Below are 19,172 nucleotides of genomic sequence, written 5' to 3'. Positions count from 1 at the left end.
GCTGCAATGTTGCTTTGTCAGCAAAGCCCACCTCCCATAACTTAATTTTTAGAAGGTCTCATACTGTGCCATATTCCATTTGAATTGTTTCTTTTCTCAAAACCAGGTCCAAATGGTACTTCATTAACAAAACCAAAATGTTGCTGATGCTGGATCTATATAACTTAGAAGGCAGCATCTTTAGAAACAAGTGAAACAGAACTAATGTTTCTGTTATCACTTTTAAGGATAATGGAGTTCTTGAGAGTTCAAATGAAGATTTGCTGACCTGAAAAATTATCTCTGCCTAGTTGCTGCCAGATTTACTGAGTACATCCAGCATTTTTAGTTTTTCTTTCAACACTTGGACAGGAGATACATTAATAAAGAAAGTTTCCTGAATTCCAGCCAAATGGAATTCTGGGGCATCAAGTATGCTTTTTTAAATTTTGAACAGTAATATAGTCCTCAATCAGTACTTCTGTAGTCCATCTTTTCCTTTCCAATCATTTTGGAATGCTTGATAACCAGGAATATTTAGCGCAATTTTCTAACATACAAGGAAAATACTTTGCATTCTGGAGATATAAAATAAAATAAAGTTTTTGAAGTTACTCGGAAGTTTGGGCAGCATATGTGGGAAGATAGACTGAGTCCAATATGACTCTTGTTCAAGATTCAATTCTTATTTGGTTTGGGTCTTGTCTCACTTAATGATTAAGTAAATCAGTCTTTGAAATTCCTGTGGAAACTGCTTTCTCATTTCTACCAAAATGGGAAGATTTTTGGCCACTGATGCTAATTAGAGCTGTTCACTTTAATAGTCAGATTAACTCTATACCCCACGACTCTAACAGAAATGTTTTGTATCAATCAATTCTATTTTTCAGCTTTTCAAACAAGGGTAATATTTTAAATTATTTTTTAAAATGTTAAAAGTAAATCAAAAACAAAAGCAAAGGCACAATATATGACTTGAAAACAAACACTGAATTGTGATATTACATCTAGCTTTATTGAAGCATGTTCATGGCTTGGTAAATGGATTTATGAATGTAACGTTGAGGAATCAACTCCTATTATAAACTTCAGGTGAAGCAGAGGGTGACAGGATGTACAGATACAATTCCGTGTTTCAAGTCATATATTGTGCCTTCGCTTTTGTTTTTGATTTACCTTTAACATTTAAAAATATAATTTAAAATATTACACCAGTTTGGAAAACTGAAAAGTAGAATTGATTGATACAAAAAATGTTGTTCAGTGTCCTGACAAGGAAAATGGAGGGATTAAAATGGCTCCTACCAGCAGGTGCATATATTGATGGTGTAACAACTTCACATCACAAATGTAGGAAAACATATTTTTAACTGAATATTTAACCCAAATGTTCGCTGATGTGACTTGCAGGAAATAACATTTTGTGGATATGAAATGTACAGATGTAAGTCATATAAACTGTTAAATGTCACGAGGACAGTGCTCTGCTAATGAAGTAGTGCTAGTTCCAGAATCATTGCAAAAATTGAAGATATTATAAAATGAGCAAAATTATCCAATTTTTCTGTCTTTTAAACTAAAGTTGACAAAAAGCACAGACCTGGTTTCTTTACTTAACCAGAAGTATTGTTTATCATAAATAAATAGATTCTAGCTGCAAATAACTGATTATGACTCTATTAATTAAAATTTTAACTGCTTATAAACTGTTCCTACACAGACGTACAGATAGATAGTCAATGGGAAAAAATAACATCGGTGAAAGGAAAGATTGGGAAAGTAGTTCAATTGTCCCTTAATCACTAGGTTTGCTGAGATGGTCCTTTTGGCTTCTCCAGAAACTTTCAGTTGATTGCAGAAGGTATGGGGTTGCTGGGGTTCATATTAAAAAGCTTCTGGCCTACTGGTTAAGAACCTCAAGCTTACAGCAATTGCTGTGTGAAACATTAAACTGGCTTTCTAAGAACCTAAGGTGGTTTCCGTAGAGAAAAAAGACTGCTGTCATCCTTGTGGAGATCTGATGACTTCTTCCAAAAACATTCTCACCCGCAAACTGTTTTGCTATCTGGAAGCCAATCACTTAGTTGTTGGCAGGCAAAATGCCTTTGTCATTAATAACTCGTCACTGGGCTATACCAGATGCCACTTGTTGCTGGCTAAAACTCCATTTGTAACTTGATTCTATCCTGTCTGCAATCCTTATCCCCACTGCTTAACGCACAATAGCGTAAATGGCACTTAAAATGAGATTTAGATTATTTGCTTTTAAAAAGTACAGCAGTCTTTCAGCAGTCTTTTTTTTGTCCTTTTACCATTTCACTTCATAATCAAAAATTAAAAATAATAAAAAGACATCGTCTTTGCCATACATTTTTGATGTGTTTTCAAGCTGTGTCCAAACTTATTGATCACTGATGTGTGCAGAGCATTATTGTTATTCTTGATAATCTATTTGTTCGCAGGTTGCCTGAAAGCTTTCCTGAGTTGCGGAATTTAACTTGTCTCTCCCTGAATGACATCTCCTTACAAGCGCTTCCTGAAAATATTGGAAAGTAAGTTTTCTTCACTGTGGTATGTGTAGTTCAAAAAAATATCAAATCATTTAGATATTATTTATTATTTAGAAATGTTATTCCCATAATTGTTTAGAACCTCCACTAACACAACAGTTAGTGCAAAATAACTAAATGTCGTTAACTGGCAGTAGTCACAAAATGTACGTTTTTTTGTCTTTTGAAAAAGGCTAAGTCAGATGAGGGATCAAAAAGAAAACAGTCCAGTGGATCCAGAGTAGAAAGCTGAAATGCCAAGTTGGCACTTAATTTCTAGTCTCACTAAAAAGGAGAACACTATTAAAAGACACAATAGAAGATGAAAGGATAGAGACATTGCCTGTGGTAAAAATGGATGAAAAAGTGGTATTTGAATTGCTCCCAGTGCTCAAAGAAAAGTCACAAAATAGGATATATTGTAAGTTGCTGGGGAACATAAGAATAAAAATTATGGAGATTCTGGTCACAATCATTCAGTTCTCCTTTGACATGGGAGTGGTGCAGGAGAGTTGTAAATGTTATTACACTTCTTTTTAAGATCGTCAAGCAAGATAAGCATGGTAAATACAGGCTAGTCTGTCTGATATTTGTGGTCGGGGTTAATCAAAGACCACCCACTAGGACACAACTGTTTGTCACTTCGAAGAACACAGGATTTTAACAAACAGCCAACATCAATTTGTTCCAAGTAAAGAATTCAAAGAGGGAAGTAATCCAAATGTTGAAAAGTATATGAAGTATTCTGATGGAGGAGATAGGGAACAGTTGTTCCAGTAATCAAAGAACATCAGTTTAAAATAATTACAGGTTATAGTCAAACAGGTTTATTAGAAAACACAAGCTTTCAGAGCCACGCTGCTCCTCTAGATGCTAGTGAGAGGGGACCTCAGATACAGAATTTATAAGTAAAAGAGCAAAGGGTCATACAACTGATGCGAACGAATTAAACATACCTAAAATGGCTGTTAAGTCTTTAATCATTTGCAATGGAGCTGTTGGTTTCAATTGATTAATATGCAAATCCCAAAATTTCTTTCAAGTCACTGCCCCGAGATAACTTAAGATTTTATCAGTATACTCAATATCAACAACTGCCAATTTCCAGGCCCCATCCTATAACTCATCCGCTTCGTCATTGATCAAGTCTTTACCTTCGACACTCTGTTCTTCTTCCGACATGAGGAACAGCCGTGGGGACCAAATTTGCCACCCAATGTGCCAATATTTTCTTGCACAAGTTTGAACATGACTTTTTTGTTGCACAGGACCTCTGACCAACACTAGATACCAAGTACATTGGCAGCATTTTCTTCCTTTGGATTCATGGTGAGGATCACCAAAGTAACTGAATAGTGCTATCAACAAGTTTTATCCCACCATCAGACTTACTATGGACAACTCTTTAGAATTTGTCTCATTCTTGGACACATGTATCAAGGATGGCCACCTCAATACCTCATTCTACCGCAAGTGTACAAATAACCTTGTGATGCTGGTTTTGAGTTTTAAAATGGACGATGGAACCTGGTATATGTGGGATTTTTTTTTTTTGAATGATCCAGAACAGATTATATGAGTGCAAAGAGAACAGAATTAATATTTGGAAGGAATATTAATGTTAATTTTGATAAAAATGTCAGTTAAAAATCACAGTCTTGGGGAAGTACAAATTCCTTGGGTTGTTGGTACACCTAAAGGCAAAGGGCTGAACCTTGTATTTTTTTGGCCAGTGGTGAGTTGCATCAAGTTTTATGGAAATTTTTCTCTGAGGCCTAGTGTTTTTTTTTTGCTGTATCTTGCCAAACTTGTATAATTAACTATCTTTACCATCCTATTGGCAATCCTGACTTTGATTCCAAGCTCAACTTATCACATGCCGTTCCTGGAACTCAGTACTATTGGGATAGCCAAAATTAACCCACATCATTTTTAAAAGCCATGCACCCACATCATTTTTAAAAGCCCATTATACACTGGAGAAAAGCTATTGGTTTGAAGCTGCTTTGCACTTTTCCTGACATTGGACCCCAACATGATAGATGGGGAAATTGTCACCCTGTTGAGCGGCAGGGGCCTGGAGGACTGCTTTTAGGTGTGGTGCAGGTGTGGATTTCGACATACGCCAGGATCAGCAGAGGAAGTCACAATGCCAAATCATGCCATTTTTGTCTGAGGTTGCCAACCGAATTAAAGCAGTCTTTGCTGAATGTCCATCAATATAGCACGATTGTCAATTGCATTCTCAATTTTACCAGCATATATCTTGTCTCTACCTCATATTCACTCTATATCTGCTATTGTATCTGCCTCCTGTCAAAGCTCATGCTCTTATATAGTCACTATTGCCTTCAACATCTTCCCTTGTTTTCAGTCATCCAACTCACGTTCTGACACCACTAACCCTCTATAGCAACTACCTGCTCATTACTTGGATTGCCTTCCATTCTGCACTAGAAATAACAACTGTGCCAATTGCTTTCATTTCTCTGAATACCTATGCCTTATTCTTAGAGCTAAACAGGCAAAAAGTGTCAAAGTGGGTAGAGGGCATATTGTGCTCCTCACTGCTGTGTACAAAGCATCCTGACTCCAGTGCCCCAAGTGGCTGGCTGACTGTGTTCAAACCTCTGGATTGGCATCAGAGGCTGCCCTTGACTTAATGTGCTGGGCCCCCTGACTGAGGGCTGTTACTCTTGACTCCGCTGAGGCATGTTGACATCTGGCTTAGTATTTGTGCTAAATCTGAAGATAAGATAGACATAACATGAGCCTGATATCTTTGGCGGAGGGGATTGGAAGTGCAAATAAAAACAAGGCAAACCAGGGATAATTAGAGTATCCAGGTAGGTTCAGAGTGAGTGAGTACTAAGAGAGCAAGCTGAAAGCCCAGTGATGCAGTCTGGCCCAGTCAAATAGCTAGGTGTGGGTCCCTGCACAAAGTCTTTGCAGCAGGATTGCAATGATAGTTGCCAGTTCAGCACTGAAATGCAGTAGTATCCTGGAAGTGGATCTGAACTGTGCCATGAAGGTTTTAGAGGCTGGCACATATCAGATGCCGATGTGTGTGCCTAGTGCTAATGGAACGTGCCCTGACATATCAGTGACCGGTGTCTAAGAGCAAGCAATCAGCTGGATTTGCCGGATACCTGCTCTGATTTCCATGACAAATATTCTTTACTTCCAGCTTGTTGAGCACGTTTGATAAATAGGAAGCTGAATATTAGTGAGGCAGACTGAGTTGTCAACAAGGTGTTTAACAAGCAAAAAATCCCCTTAATTGGTGACTCATTGCTGCCCAGCAAGAATATTGCAATACTGCTTATAACATAACATAAGAACTAGGAGTAGTGTAGCCATCTGGCCCTTTGAGCCCACTCTGCCATTCAATAAAATCATGGCTGATCTTTCTGTGGCCTCAGCTCCTCATACCTGCCCTCTCAGAATAACCCTTAATTCCTTATAAAATGCCTATAGATGGCATGAGATGCTCCCTTTAATCAAAATCAATTTTGCCGGGCACCTCATCCAATTCTGCCACAAATTTCATTATAGCTCAAGATACTCAGACCTCTTAGTCCACCCTTTGTCTTTGCAATTGGTGAGAACAACCCTTGTTGCGAACCTGAAGAAAGATATTGGCATCCAACAATCTCTGCGCTGTGAATTTCACCTTCTCTGACAATTTGTACTCTTATCTGCCACGAGAATCGCCGTGATGTCATCAAGTAGGCTAACCAAACAATTTTCACATGCAGCAAACTAGGAGATAGAATTCACTTGCTATTCTTCATCTTTACATTATTTTAAGCAATGAATGAAAGACTGGGATGTCACATGGGGTGAAGGAAGAAGCTGAAATATTAAACTTCTTTTTATTGTTTTAGCTATCGCAGTGTATCTATATTTTAGTGGGGAAAAATAATATTCCAAACTTTTAAACTTGCTTTCCAGGGCTTGAGAGGTTGTTTAATCGTAATTATGAACTCAACGTGCTATTAAATTCTACCCTAGATTACAGGAATACAAGTTAATGGTCTATTAGGTGCACTCTTATAGTATATTGTTTCACCTAAAGCTTTCTTCCAGTTTGTAACAGTTTTCTAGAAATTTTACATTGAGACTGATGGTTTCAAAATGGAGCTTCATACCAAATCAGTATTTGCTAAGATTTACATCTGCAGCCCCTTGAACATCAAATGCTGTGGAGTTGCAACGATTTATTGTCAGCATCTTCTGTATTTATATATTTTAACTGCATAGATGCAGAATACAGAAACTGCTGTTAGTTTTGCAGTTGTTATGCAGTGAATGCGGACAACGTAGCTGTCATTGCAACTATTTGCCAAAATCTGCTGTTGTTTCAAAAGGCTAACAAGACTGCGGGGCACTCTGGAATTACTGGGAATTTGAAAAGCATGTGGTATCACACAAGGCCCTCTTGAAAGGAATGCATTTTTGGTCTAATCTGCTACATCATCATCTTTTACCCTGCCTCTTCCTATTACTGACTTTCCTGTGTACAACCAGCATCCTGTTTTGTTATTTTTTGTTTTAATATTTCCAGGATTTTTGATTCCAGTGCAATATTATCAAATCGACTCCACCCATTATCGCTCTTTGAATGAACAACTTTGTGACCTCAGTTTTGTTTTGTTTTGGCTTTGCTAGTGTAAACTAGCTGTCCAGTGTAATGCTGCAGCTTATTTTCTAGAATTAATCTTTTTTCTTACAAAATATTTTAAAATATTAAATGTTACACTGTTATTTCTGCAGCAATTGTTTACACAAACTTTTCTGAAATGATGTTCTCGTCCTTTCTGTTACCGGCTTAGTTACTCATGTGCAGTATTATTTGTTTTAACTTGGAGATGCCCATTTTATTATATCCAAAATGTTCCGCTTGACTTCCGACACCTTGTGAGGTTAAAGTCTTGGAAATAATATGTCTAAAACCACAATATGATCCTGCATTTTTAGGCATCTGATTTATTACTACATTTGCAATGCCTGTTTGTTTTCCTTCATAAGCCACCTAGCCTTGAGCAGCAAATTAGTAACAAAAGCTCACGGGGTGGAGTGGGGGGGAATATTTCTTGTGTAAAACGTTATAATGTAAGGTGTGGTTAATAGACCATTGACTTGTATTCTGTGGAATCTAGACTAGTTGAAAGGACCAAATGAAGCTATAAGAAGCATCAGCGAGGTTTACTTCACTAATTGTGCATGGTGTCAGTGCTGAAGATAATCAGAGTTCTATTATTTTATAATCTGTTTAAAATCTGATTCACATCAACTAATTCTGTTGTTCTTCATTCAAGTTTCTCTTTTTATGCAATTCTAATTTTGAATGTAGTTCTGCCATGAGTGTATTTTGATTATTAAACCAGTAGTTGAGCACTGTGACTGTAGATTTAAATGGCTGTGCTCAGCAGTGATTGGAAAGCATTCTAAATGGTTCCATTTCTCACTTATATTTGTACCACTATTAAGCCAGATCATGGTTTGTCTACCTCAATTTCATTTTTGTGCTCTTTCCCCCCTTTCTCTTTATGTCTCTAATATTGGAAATTGTTCATTTCAGTTTTGTACATACTTGATGAATGAGCTCCCATAGTTCGGAGTTGGGTAGTGAATCTCAAAGATTCACCATACTGAGTGATGTAAATTTTCCTTGTTTGAGTTCTAAATGCCTGTGCTTCGTTCTGAGACTATGTCCTAGAGTATGGATGGGAAACACCCTTCCTTACATCTACTCAGTTGAACCGGTGGATAAATTTGTATTTTCAATTAGATCACCTTTGATTTCTCTAAGATCTGGAGAATACAGGCCCAGTTTCTTCAGTATAGTGAAACTTTGCGGTTCTCTATGGCAAATATATTTTTCCTTGGGTCAAGAGACCAAAACCGTATGAATGCTCCAGCTGTGGTCTGTAATATTTCTGTAATCAAATTCTATTGCAACAAAGACTCTCTGAATTGCTTGCTGCACTTGCATGTTAGTTTTTAGTGACTCATGAACGAGGACAGCAAGATCCTTTGGGCATCAATGCTTATCAAACTATTAGGAAATGTTCTGTTTTTCCTACTAAAATGGATAACTTTGCATCTTTCCACATGATATTACATCTGCCATATTCTTTCCCACTCACTTGGCCTGTCTACAGTTCCTCTTGAAGAGTGATTGCAGTTTCTTTACAACTTGTGTAATCAGAAAATTTGGAAATAGTACATTTGGTTCCACATTCAAATATTTGAATTAGATTGTAAATATCTGGGGCCCAAGCAGTAATCCTTGCAGTACCCCACTGGTCATAGCTGACAACGTGAGAATAACCCATTTATTTCTCTCCTGCTTTTTATCTGTTAACTAGTTCTCAATTCCATGTCATCTAATTTTGTTTACTTGGCTCTTGTATGGGACGCTATTGAAAGCCTTCTGAAAATCCAAATACAGTACACCACAACCACTGGGTCTCCTTATTGATTCTGCTAGTTCTACCCTCAAAGCAAGGCTCAAAGCCTTTGCAGTGTCTCCAACAATTTCTTGATAGTACATGTAGTGAATCAAATTAGTTTAGATTGGAGGAGGCTGAAATGAATCATTTACCAGGCACTTCTGACCGAAGATTGTTGCAATTGCTTCAGCCTTGTCCTTTGCATTGATGACTGACCTCCTCCATCATTGAGAATGAGGATATTTGCAGAGCATCCTCTTTGAGTTAGTTATTTAATTGTCGTCTACCATTCACAACTGGATGTGGCAGGACTTTAGGTCTTCATTCAACAACCAACAATTCAGATATGATAAACCCTGTCTATCACTTGGGTGTGCAGTTTGACATACAAGTAGACTTTATTTGTAGCTTCATGGTTTGACACCTAAGTTTTAGGTATGCTTGAGTGCTGTTCCTGCACTCTTCGTTAATCTGGGATTGATTCTCAGTCTTGATGATGCTCGAGTGGGAAGACTTTGCAAGATCAACAAGGTTGAATTTGCCATTGTTGTTTTCGCAGCCTTAATGCCAGGTTGTCCTTTTTTTCTCATTTGAGATTTTTTTAATGATTGGTAACTGATTGGCTTGTTAGGCCATTTCAGAGGGCACTTAAATCTTAACCACCTTGCTGTGGGTCTGGAGTCACATGTTCACTAGACCAGCTAAGGACAGCAGTTCCCCTGCCTGAAAGGGCTCAAATGCACCAGATTGTTTTTTATACAAACAGCAATGGTTTAGTGGTTATTGTTATATTTTAATTTCCAAATTTTTATTTTAAATTCAGATTCCAACATCTGCCATGGCACAATTAAAACCTCGGTCTCTAGAGCATTTTCTATGTGTCTGCTTTACTAGTCCAGCCACATTACCAGTTATGCCATCTCCTAAATAATAGATGCTCGCATTTCCCCTAGACTGACGTCAAGATAATAGGTCGTAGTTCTCAATTTTCTCACTCCTTAGTTAAATATCTGTCCATTTGCGATCATCAAATACTATTTCAGAATCTATGAAATGTAGGAAGATGACTACCACCGCATTCATAACCTCTACTTTCACCCTTTTTAATGAAATGCATGTGTTATAGCATGAGTCACTGGAACCTTTACGTTGAGTTAATACAACTTGGGTACTTATCTTCCCTTTATTGTCTTTTCTTAATAATTGGTGTCTATCCCTGTTGACTAGGTTGTTATGGATGTTATTGGGACAACTTCTAAAATACCCTGTTGCATTTTTGGATTTGCATTTTCAGTTGGAAAATGCTTTTCTTTAGATAAAATGAGCAAAAGTTCCTTTTAGTACTGCACTTTGTCTACAGATGTGTTTACTATATTTAGAAAGATACTATGAAGGATTTATCTGGATTTTAAGCAGATTATAGGTTTTTAGTAAATTTGACTAATTCATACTAGAACTCCGATTTCTCCAGTTTCCTCATTTCCCTTCCCCCCACCTTGTCTCAGTCAAATCCCTCGAACTCAGCACCGCCTTCCTAACCTGCAATCATCTTCCTGACCTCTCCGCCCCCACCCCACTCCGACCTATCACCCTCACCTTGACCTCCCTCCACCTATCACATTTCCAAAGCCCCTCCCCCAAGTCCCTCCTCCCTACCTTTTATCTTAGCCTGCTGGGCACACTTTCCTCATTCCTGAAGAAGGGCTTATGCCCGAAACGTCGATTCTCCTGTTCCTTGGATGCTGCCTGACCTGCTGCGCTTTTCCAGCAACACATTTTCAGCTCTAATTCATACTAACACAACTAAGGATGGTCATTGCAATGTCAGTAGTTTTAAAAGCCTTATTATTAAGAATAAGGGTGACTTGGGTTAACAGTAGTCAAATGCATGCACGAGGGATTGAATAGTCTACTCCTGTTCTTATGTTCCTAGGCGCACTTGGTTTTAAGGAACTTCTTAAGAAGGAATTAGCAAAGGAATTCCAGACTTAGCTAATTTTGATGGCTGAAGATATGGGCACCAGTGGTAAAATGTTTAAAATCAGGAATGCTCAAGAAGATAGAATTGAAGGAAGGGATATCTAACTGATTCTAGGATGGGAGGAGGTTCTCGTAGGCAGTCCCTCAGGATTGATGATGCGTTGCTTTCATTATGGTTTGATGGGTTCTGAAATGGTTGAGAAATTCAGTGTATGATTGGTAAACTCTGCCACATGGAGAGTAAGTGGTCCTTGCAGGGTTGGATGCATGAATTTTTAAGAATAACTTTCCGCGTGTGATGCCTTCCTGAATGGACCTTGTTTTTATTTGGTCACAGATCAGAGCTCCTGTGAATCAAGTAGGATGCATTCAGGACATCATGAAGGCATTTCTGCTGTCCTTAGGGAGTTTCCTACTCTGATGAGTTCAGGGTAGAACAGTTACTATGGAAATCTAATGTCATGTATGAGTGACATGTGTTTATAGTGATTAGCACCTTGATGTTGGCCAAGTTAACTTGGGAAGGGAGTGTTGCAGTTTAATCGCCTATCTTGCCAATGGATTTGGAGGAACTTGTGAAGCCATAAATGGTTTGAGGTGACAGCTGTCGGTTAGTCAAATATTTGCAGGTAGGAATATGGTGATTAATGCTATCTGATTACCCTTGACTTGAGTTATGAGTTTGTCACCCTGGTCCTCAAGTACTCTATTCCTCGAACAGTTATAGGGAGAGGCTGACTAGGCTGGAGTGTTGGAGGCTGAGAGGTGACCTTATAGAAGTTTATTGAGTCATGAGGGGCATGGATAGGGTGAGTAGCGAAGATCTTTTTCCCAAGGTAAGGGAGTCCAAAACAAGAGGGCATAAGTTTAAGGTGAGAGGGGAAAAGTTTAAAAGGGACCTGAGGTTAACTTTACCATGCAGAGGGTGGTGTGTGCAAGGAATGAGATGCTAGAGGAAGTGTTGGAGGCTTGTATAATGACAACATTTAAAAAGCATCTGGATGGGTATATAACTAGGAAGGGTTTAGAAGGATGTGGGCCAAATGCTGGCAAATGGGAGGAGATCAGTTTCGGATATCTGGTTGGTGCGGACGAGTTGGACCGAAGGGATTCTATCCATGCTGTATGACTCTATAACTCTGAGCTGAAGGCCAAGCATATGCTGTTTTAGCCTTTGTTGAAATGTAAGACGTTTTTATTTTTGTGCGTTGTAAAATAAAAGTTGTGGACTGAAATGAAAACAATTGTTTTAAAACTCGTGCATTAACAAATTGCTGTGAGATTGCTTTTAAAAAGTAAGCAACCTGACACATGGAAGCATTGTTTAAATAGCTACTTAAACAAGCAGTAATTGAAGATTAGGTTGTTCTGTATTCAGATAGAGGTTTGGTTGGTAACAAGAAGTTGATTTCTATGGCTAAAAATCATACAGCGTCAGGTTATAGTCCAATAGGTTTATTTGGAAGCACTAGCTTTCTGAGCCCTGCTCCTTCATCAGATGGTTGTGGAATGTAAGATCGTACGACACAGACATTTTCGCACATGTTTACAGTGTGTTGCAACTGAAATTATAGATTGAAAAATACCTGGATTGTTCGTTAAGTCTCTCATCTTTTAGAATTACTATATTGGTTTGGTTCTTTCACATTTAAATCCCAGACCTTTTTTTGAAAAGTTACATTCTCAAGTGAACTTTAATAGGTGCCATGTTGTCTCAGATAATGCAATGAAGGTGTGAGGTGGCCTGTGTGAAGTTTTCTGTACCTCAATGTTCAGACTGATTCTATTTCTAAAAAAGGGATTTACAGATGACATTTTTCTTCCTCTGGACCTAAGACAAGGAGTTACTGAAACAACTACATCGTCATATTAACGAATTTCATCCCATCATCAAACTCACCATGGACTACTCTCTGCTATCTGTCTCATTCTTGGACACATGCATGACTAAGGATGGGCATCTCAGCATCTCACTCTACCCTAAACCCACAGATAACCTCACAATGCTACACTTCTCTAGTTTCCATCCAAAACACATTGAAACAGTCATCCTCTATGGACAAGCCCTATGCATACACAGGATTTGCTCATATGAGGAGGTACATGACTGGCGCTTGGAAGTATTGAAGGATGCCCTCATCAGGACGGGATATGATGCTCAACTCATTAACTGCCAGTTCCGACGTGCCACAGCAAGAAACTGTAATGACCTCCTCAGGAGACGCACATGAGCTGCAACCGAAAAAGTTGTTGTCCAGTAATTCCCAGGAGCCGAAAAACTACGCCATGTTCTTTGCAGCCTGCAACACATTATCAATGAGGATGAGCACCTCGTCAAGACCTTCCTCACGCTTCCACTTCTCACCTTTAAACAATCACCAAACCTCAAACAGATCATTGTTTGCAGCAAACTGCCCAGCTTTCAGGACAGCACCATATAGCCCTGTCACAGCAGATGTTGCAAGACCTGTCAGTGTTGACATGGATACTACCATTACACATGAGGACAGCACCCACCATGGCAGGTACCTGTGTGACTTGGCCAATGTTCTCTATTTCATACGCTGCAGGCAAGGATACACAGAGGCACAGTATATTGGTGAGACTGAGCAGAGGCTGTGGCAATGGATGAATGAACACCGCACAACAATCAACAGACAGGAGTGTTCCCTCCCAGTTGGAGATTGCTTCAGCAGTTCGGGACATTCGACCTCGGACCTTCGGGTGACCATCCTCCAAGGCGGACTTCGGGACAGGCAACAACATAAAGTGGCTGAACAGAGGCTGATAGCCAAGTTCGGTACCCATGGGGATGGCCTCAACTGTGGGACCTTGGGTTCATTTCACACTATAGGTGACCCCACTACACTAGTTGAAACTTTATTGCTGGAACAGCACAGCAGGTCAGGCAGCATCCAGGGAACAGGAGATTCGACGTTTCGGGCACAGGCCCTTCTTCCTGAAGAAGGACCTGTGCCCGAAACGTCGAATCTCCTGTTCCCTGGATGCTGCCTGACCTGCTGTGCTGTTCCAGCAATAAAGTTTCAACTTTGATCTCCAGCATCTGCAGACCTCACTTTCACCCCACTACACTACTCTCGCTATCGTGCTGTCTCGCTCGCCTTCTCGCACTCTCGCACTTGCTGTCTTGCACTTGCGCTCTCCCTCTCTCGTGCGCTCTCTCTCTCGATGTTAACTCATATCTCCCCCTCCCCCATAGCGCGCGCACACAAGTTTGTGAGGTGAATTTGTACTTGAATTATATTTTGTTTTGCTCAAAAACTGCATGAATCAATGTAGGATTCTGTAAATTCCTTTCTTAGAAATAGAATCATTTTGAACACTGGGGTACAGACAGTCTCACACAGCACCTCACACCTTAATTGCATTATCTGAGACAACATGGCACCTATTAAAGTTCACTTGAGAATGTAACGTTTTTAAAAAAAAAATTCTGGGATTTACATATGAAAGAACTGAAACCAACAAAGTCATTCTAAAAGATACGAGACGTAACAAACAGTCCAGGTCGCTTTCAATATAAATTTCGGTTACGTCACACGAAATGTTTGGTATCATTGTGTCTTATGACCTTGTACTCGACAACCATCTGATAAAGGAGCAGAGCTCCGAAAACTAGTCCTTCCAAATAAACCTGTTGGACCCAGTGTTGTGTGAATTTTTAACTTTGTCTGTGGACCACTAACAGGTTTTCATTGACAAAGGCCTTTTACCTGCCAGCAACCATATGACTGATTCTTGGATGACTGAACTTTTAGGGATTGGGGAAAAAAATACGGAGGAGTCATCAGATTTCCACAGCTTTTAAGCTGTTTTTCTCTTCTCTGCAGACAAAATTCATGTTCAGTCTGAAAGAGACCAGTTTATTCTTTCTTCAGTTGCTGTAAGCTAGTGCTTTTAGCTGATAAGTCAAATAACTATTATAAATGGACCAGCCACTTTTATGCCATGTACAAATTCGTGGAAGCATTCGGGAGAGGAAACTTCCTAAACAGCATGAGCCAACTCAACAGATCTTGTGAACCAAATCCATTACACTGCTTTCACAATTTTTTCTCCAGCCATTCTTTTTTACCCATGTCTGCCAGACAAATCTGTCTGTGTATGCAAGGGGACTGTATGGGGATTAGATTTTTAACTAGCTCTGTTATATTACAACGGTTTATAACTGCTTACCTGTAGTTAGAATCTAATTGCTTGTAATAACTAGCAATTCTTGTTAAGTGCAGAAACCTGGTCTGTGCTTTCTATAAACCTTCATCTAAAAATCAGGTAAATTGGGGAATCTTTGTGCACTTCTTAAGAAATCTTTACATTTTGTGACCACTTGAGGAATAGTGGAGCTTGATTTCCAGCACACCACCCAATGAGCTGTGACAGAGAGTAGGTACTCAAGATATAGATGTTGGTCCATTTTTACATGACATTGCTATTTATCTTAATCGATGAAAGATTAGAATTAGGAACATTTGGGCATGGAAGGATTTGAAAACAAGTTAAAGAATTTTGATGTTGAGCTAATGCAGCCAAATCATGCTAATTGATGATTGATGAGTAGAGGGTGTAATGTGGTGGGTATCCTTCACAGGAAAAAAGTGACCTTGCTGTGCTTTTCCCATCATTGTACCTCAGCTTCAATCTGAATGAACCAATCAAAAATGCACTTGTAAAATGTTTCCTATTCACGTGTCTTGCCATCCTAGAATGTTTCTTGATTGCAGGTTCTAACTTATTGCCATGGTCAGGGTTGTATTTCTCTTGGAAAATCAATTCCCCCTACACACTCCCCTGGACAGTAGTGGATGAAAATCTGATGATGCTGTTGGCAAATCCTTTTAAATAGTACGTCGGGTTCCAAGAGATCAATTGTGTTTGGGGACTCTCCAGTCCGGGGTACAGACACATTTCTGTGGCCAGCAGTGAAAAATCAGAATGGTGTGTTGCTTTCCTGATGCCAGGATCAAGGATGTCTCAGACAGGGTGCAGAATGTTCTCACAGGGGAGCGGGGCCAGCAAGAGGTCATTGTCCACATTGGGACCAACGACATAGGAAGGGAAAAGGTTGAGATTCTGAACGGAGATTACAGAGAGTTAGGTAGGAATTTAAAAAGGAGGTCCTCGAGAGTAGTAATATCTGAATTACTCCTGGTGGTACGAGCTAGTGAGGGCAGAGCAGATGAATGCATGGCCGAGGAGCTGGTGTATGGGAGAAGGATTCACATATTTGGACTGTTGGAATCTCTTTTGTGGTAGAAGTGACCTGTACAAGAAGGACGGTTTGCACCTAAATTGGAAGGGGACTAATATACAGGCAGGGAGATTTGCTAGAGAAACTCGGGAGGATTTAAACTAGTAAGGTGGGGAGGTGGGACCCAGGGAGATAGTGAGGAAAGATTTCAATCTGAGACTGTTACAGCAGAGAACAAGGTAGAACTGATCAATTAGACTGTATTTATTTCAATGCAAGAGGCCGAACAGGGAAGGCAGATGAACTCAGGGCATGGTTAGGAACATGGGACTGGGATATCGTGGCAATTACAGAAACAAGGCTCAGGGATGGGCAGGACTGGCAGCTTAATGTTCCAGGATACAAATTCTACAAGAAGGATAGAAAAGGAGGCAAGAGAATAGGGAGAGTGGCGTTTTTGATTAGGGATAGCATTACAGCTGTGTTGAGTGAGGATATTCCTGGAAATACATCCAGGGAAGTTATTTGGGTGAAACTGAGAAATAAGAAAGGCATAATCACCTTATTGGGACTGTATTTATAGACCCCCAAATAGTCAGAGGGAAATTGAGAAACAAGCTTGTAAGGCGATCTCAGCTATCTTTAAGAATAACAGGGTCGTTATGGTAGGGGATTTTAACTTTCTGTGACACCTGTGTCTCAGTGGTTAGCAGTGCTGCCTCACAGCACCAGGGTCCCAGGTTCGATTCCAGCCTTGGGCAACTTTCTGTGTGGAGTTTGCACATTCTCCCCATGTCTGTGTGGGTTTTCTCCGGGTGCTCCAGTTTCCTCCCACAGTCCAAAGATGTGCAGGTCGGGTGAATTGGCCATGCTAAATTGACCATAGTGTTCGCTGCATTAGTCAGAGGGAAATGGATCTGGGTGTGTTATTCTTCAGAGGGTCGGTGTGGGCCGATGGAACTGTTTCCACACTCTCTGGAATCTAATCTAATGTAATCAAAGAGAGATTGGGACTGAATAGTGTTAAGGGTTTAGATGGAGAGGAATTTAAGTGTATAAGAACATTTTCTGATTCAGTTTGTGGATGTACTACTAGAGAAGGTGCAAAACTTGACCTCCTCTTGGGAAATAAGGCAGGGCCGGTGACTGAGGTGTCAGTGGGGGAACACTTTGGGGCCAGCTACCATAATTTCATTAGATTTAAAATAGTGATGGAAAAGAATAGAGCAGAGCTAAAAGTTGAAGTTCTAAATTGGAGAAAGGCCAATTTTGATGGTATTAGGCAAGAACTTTCAAAAGCTGATTGGGGGTAGATGTTCACAGGCAAAGGGACGGCTGGAAAATGGGAAGCCTTCAGAAATGAGATAACGAGAATCCAGAGAAAGTATATTCCTATTAGGGTGAAAGGAAAGGCTGGTAAGTATAGGGAATGCTGGATGACTTAAGAAATTGAGGGTTTGGTTAAGAAAAAGAAGCAAGCATATGTAAAATATAGACAGAATAGATCGAGTGAATCCTTAGAAGATTATAATAGAAGTAGGAGTATACTTAAGAGGGAAATCAGGAGAGCAAAAAGGGGACATGAGATAGCTTTGATAAATAGAATTAAGGAGAATCCAAACGGTTTTTGCAATTACATTAAGGACAAATGGGTAACTAGGGAGAGAATAGGGCCCCTCAAAGATCAGCAGGTCAGGCAGCATCCAGGGAACAGGAGAATCGACGTTGGTGCATAAGCCCTTCTTCAGGAATGGCTGAAGAAGGGCTTATGCCCGAAATGTCGATTCTCCTGTTCCCTGGATGCTGCCTGACCTGCTGCGCTTTTCCAGCAACACATTTCCAGCTCTGATCTCCAGCATCTGCAGACCTCACTTTCTCCCCTCAAAGATCAACAAGGCGGCCTCTGTGTGGAGCCGCAGAAAATGGGGGAGATACTAAATGAGTATTTTGCATCAATACTTACATTGGAAAAGGATATGGAAGATATAGACTGTAGGGAAATAGATGGTGGTACCTTGAAAAATGTCCAGATTACAGAGGAGGAAATGCTGAATGTCTTGAAATGCATAAAGGTGGATAAGTCCCCAGGACCTGATCAGGTATACCGTAGAACTCTATGGGAAGCTAGGGAAGTGATTGCTGGGCCTCTTGCTGAGATATTTGTATCGTCAATAGTCACAGGTAAGGTGCCGGAAGACTGGAGATTGGCTAACGTGGTGCCACTCTTAAAGAAGGATAGTAAGGACAAGCCAGGGAACTATAGACCAGTGAGCCTGACGTCAGTGGTGGGTAAGTTGTTGGAGGGAATCCTGAGGGATTGGATGTATGTGTATTTGGAAAGACTAGGACTGACTAGAGATAGTCAACATGGTTTTGTGCGTGGGAAATCATGTCTCACAAACTTGATTGAGTTTTGTGAAGAAGTAATAAAGAGGATTGATGAGGGCAGAGCGGTAGACATGATCTATATGAACTTCAGTAAGTAGTTCAACAAGGTTCCCCATGGGAGACTGGTTAGCAAGGTTAGATCTCTCGAAATACAGGAAGAACTCGACATTTGGATGCAGAACTGGCTCAAAGTTAGAAGACTGAGGGTGGTGGTGGAGGGTTGTTTTTCAGACTGGAGGCCTGTGACCAGTGGAGTGCCACAAGATTTGATACTGGGTCCTCTACTTTTTGTCATTTACATAAATGATTTGGATGCGAGCGTAAGAGGTATGGTTAGGAAGTTTGCAGATGACACCAAAATTGGAGGTGTAGTGGACAGCAAAGAAGGTTACCTTAGATTACAACAGGATCTTGATCAGATGGGCCAATGGGCTGAGAAGTGGCAGATGGAGTTTAATTCAGATAAATGCGAGGTGCTGCATTTTATAAAAGCACATCTTAACAGGACATATACATTTAATGGTAAGGTCCTGTGGAGAGTTGCTGAAAAAAAAGACCTGGAGTGCAGGTTCATAGCTCCTTCGAAGTGGAGTCGCAAGTAGTTAGGGT

The 19,172-nt window shown here is 40.0% G+C and overlaps 1 protein-coding gene across 5 annotated transcripts in view; it reads left to right on the top strand.

Moving 5' to 3' along the window:
* lrrc1 (leucine rich repeat containing 1) overlaps window positions 1-19,172 on the top strand; it is a 256,326-nt gene that overhangs the window by 67,082 nt on the left and 170,072 nt on the right. For all 5 annotated transcript variants that reach the window (XM_043679472.1, XM_043679482.1, XM_043679464.1 and 2 more), the window contains exon 4: window positions 2,442-2,531. In XM_043679472.1, coding sequence (XP_043535407.1) covers window positions 2,442-2,531 — 90 coding nt within the window. The remainder of the gene's footprint in view (window positions 1-2,441; window positions 2,532-19,172) is intronic.

This window comes from Chiloscyllium plagiosum, chromosome 3 (assembly GCF_004010195.1).
Source record: "Chiloscyllium plagiosum isolate BGI_BamShark_2017 chromosome 3, ASM401019v2, whole genome shotgun sequence".
Taxonomy (NCBI): Eukaryota; Metazoa; Chordata; class Chondrichthyes; order Orectolobiformes; family Hemiscylliidae; genus Chiloscyllium; species Chiloscyllium plagiosum.
The sequence above is the reverse complement of the archived record's forward strand: the minus strand, read 5'-3'. Positions and strand labels throughout refer to the sequence as shown.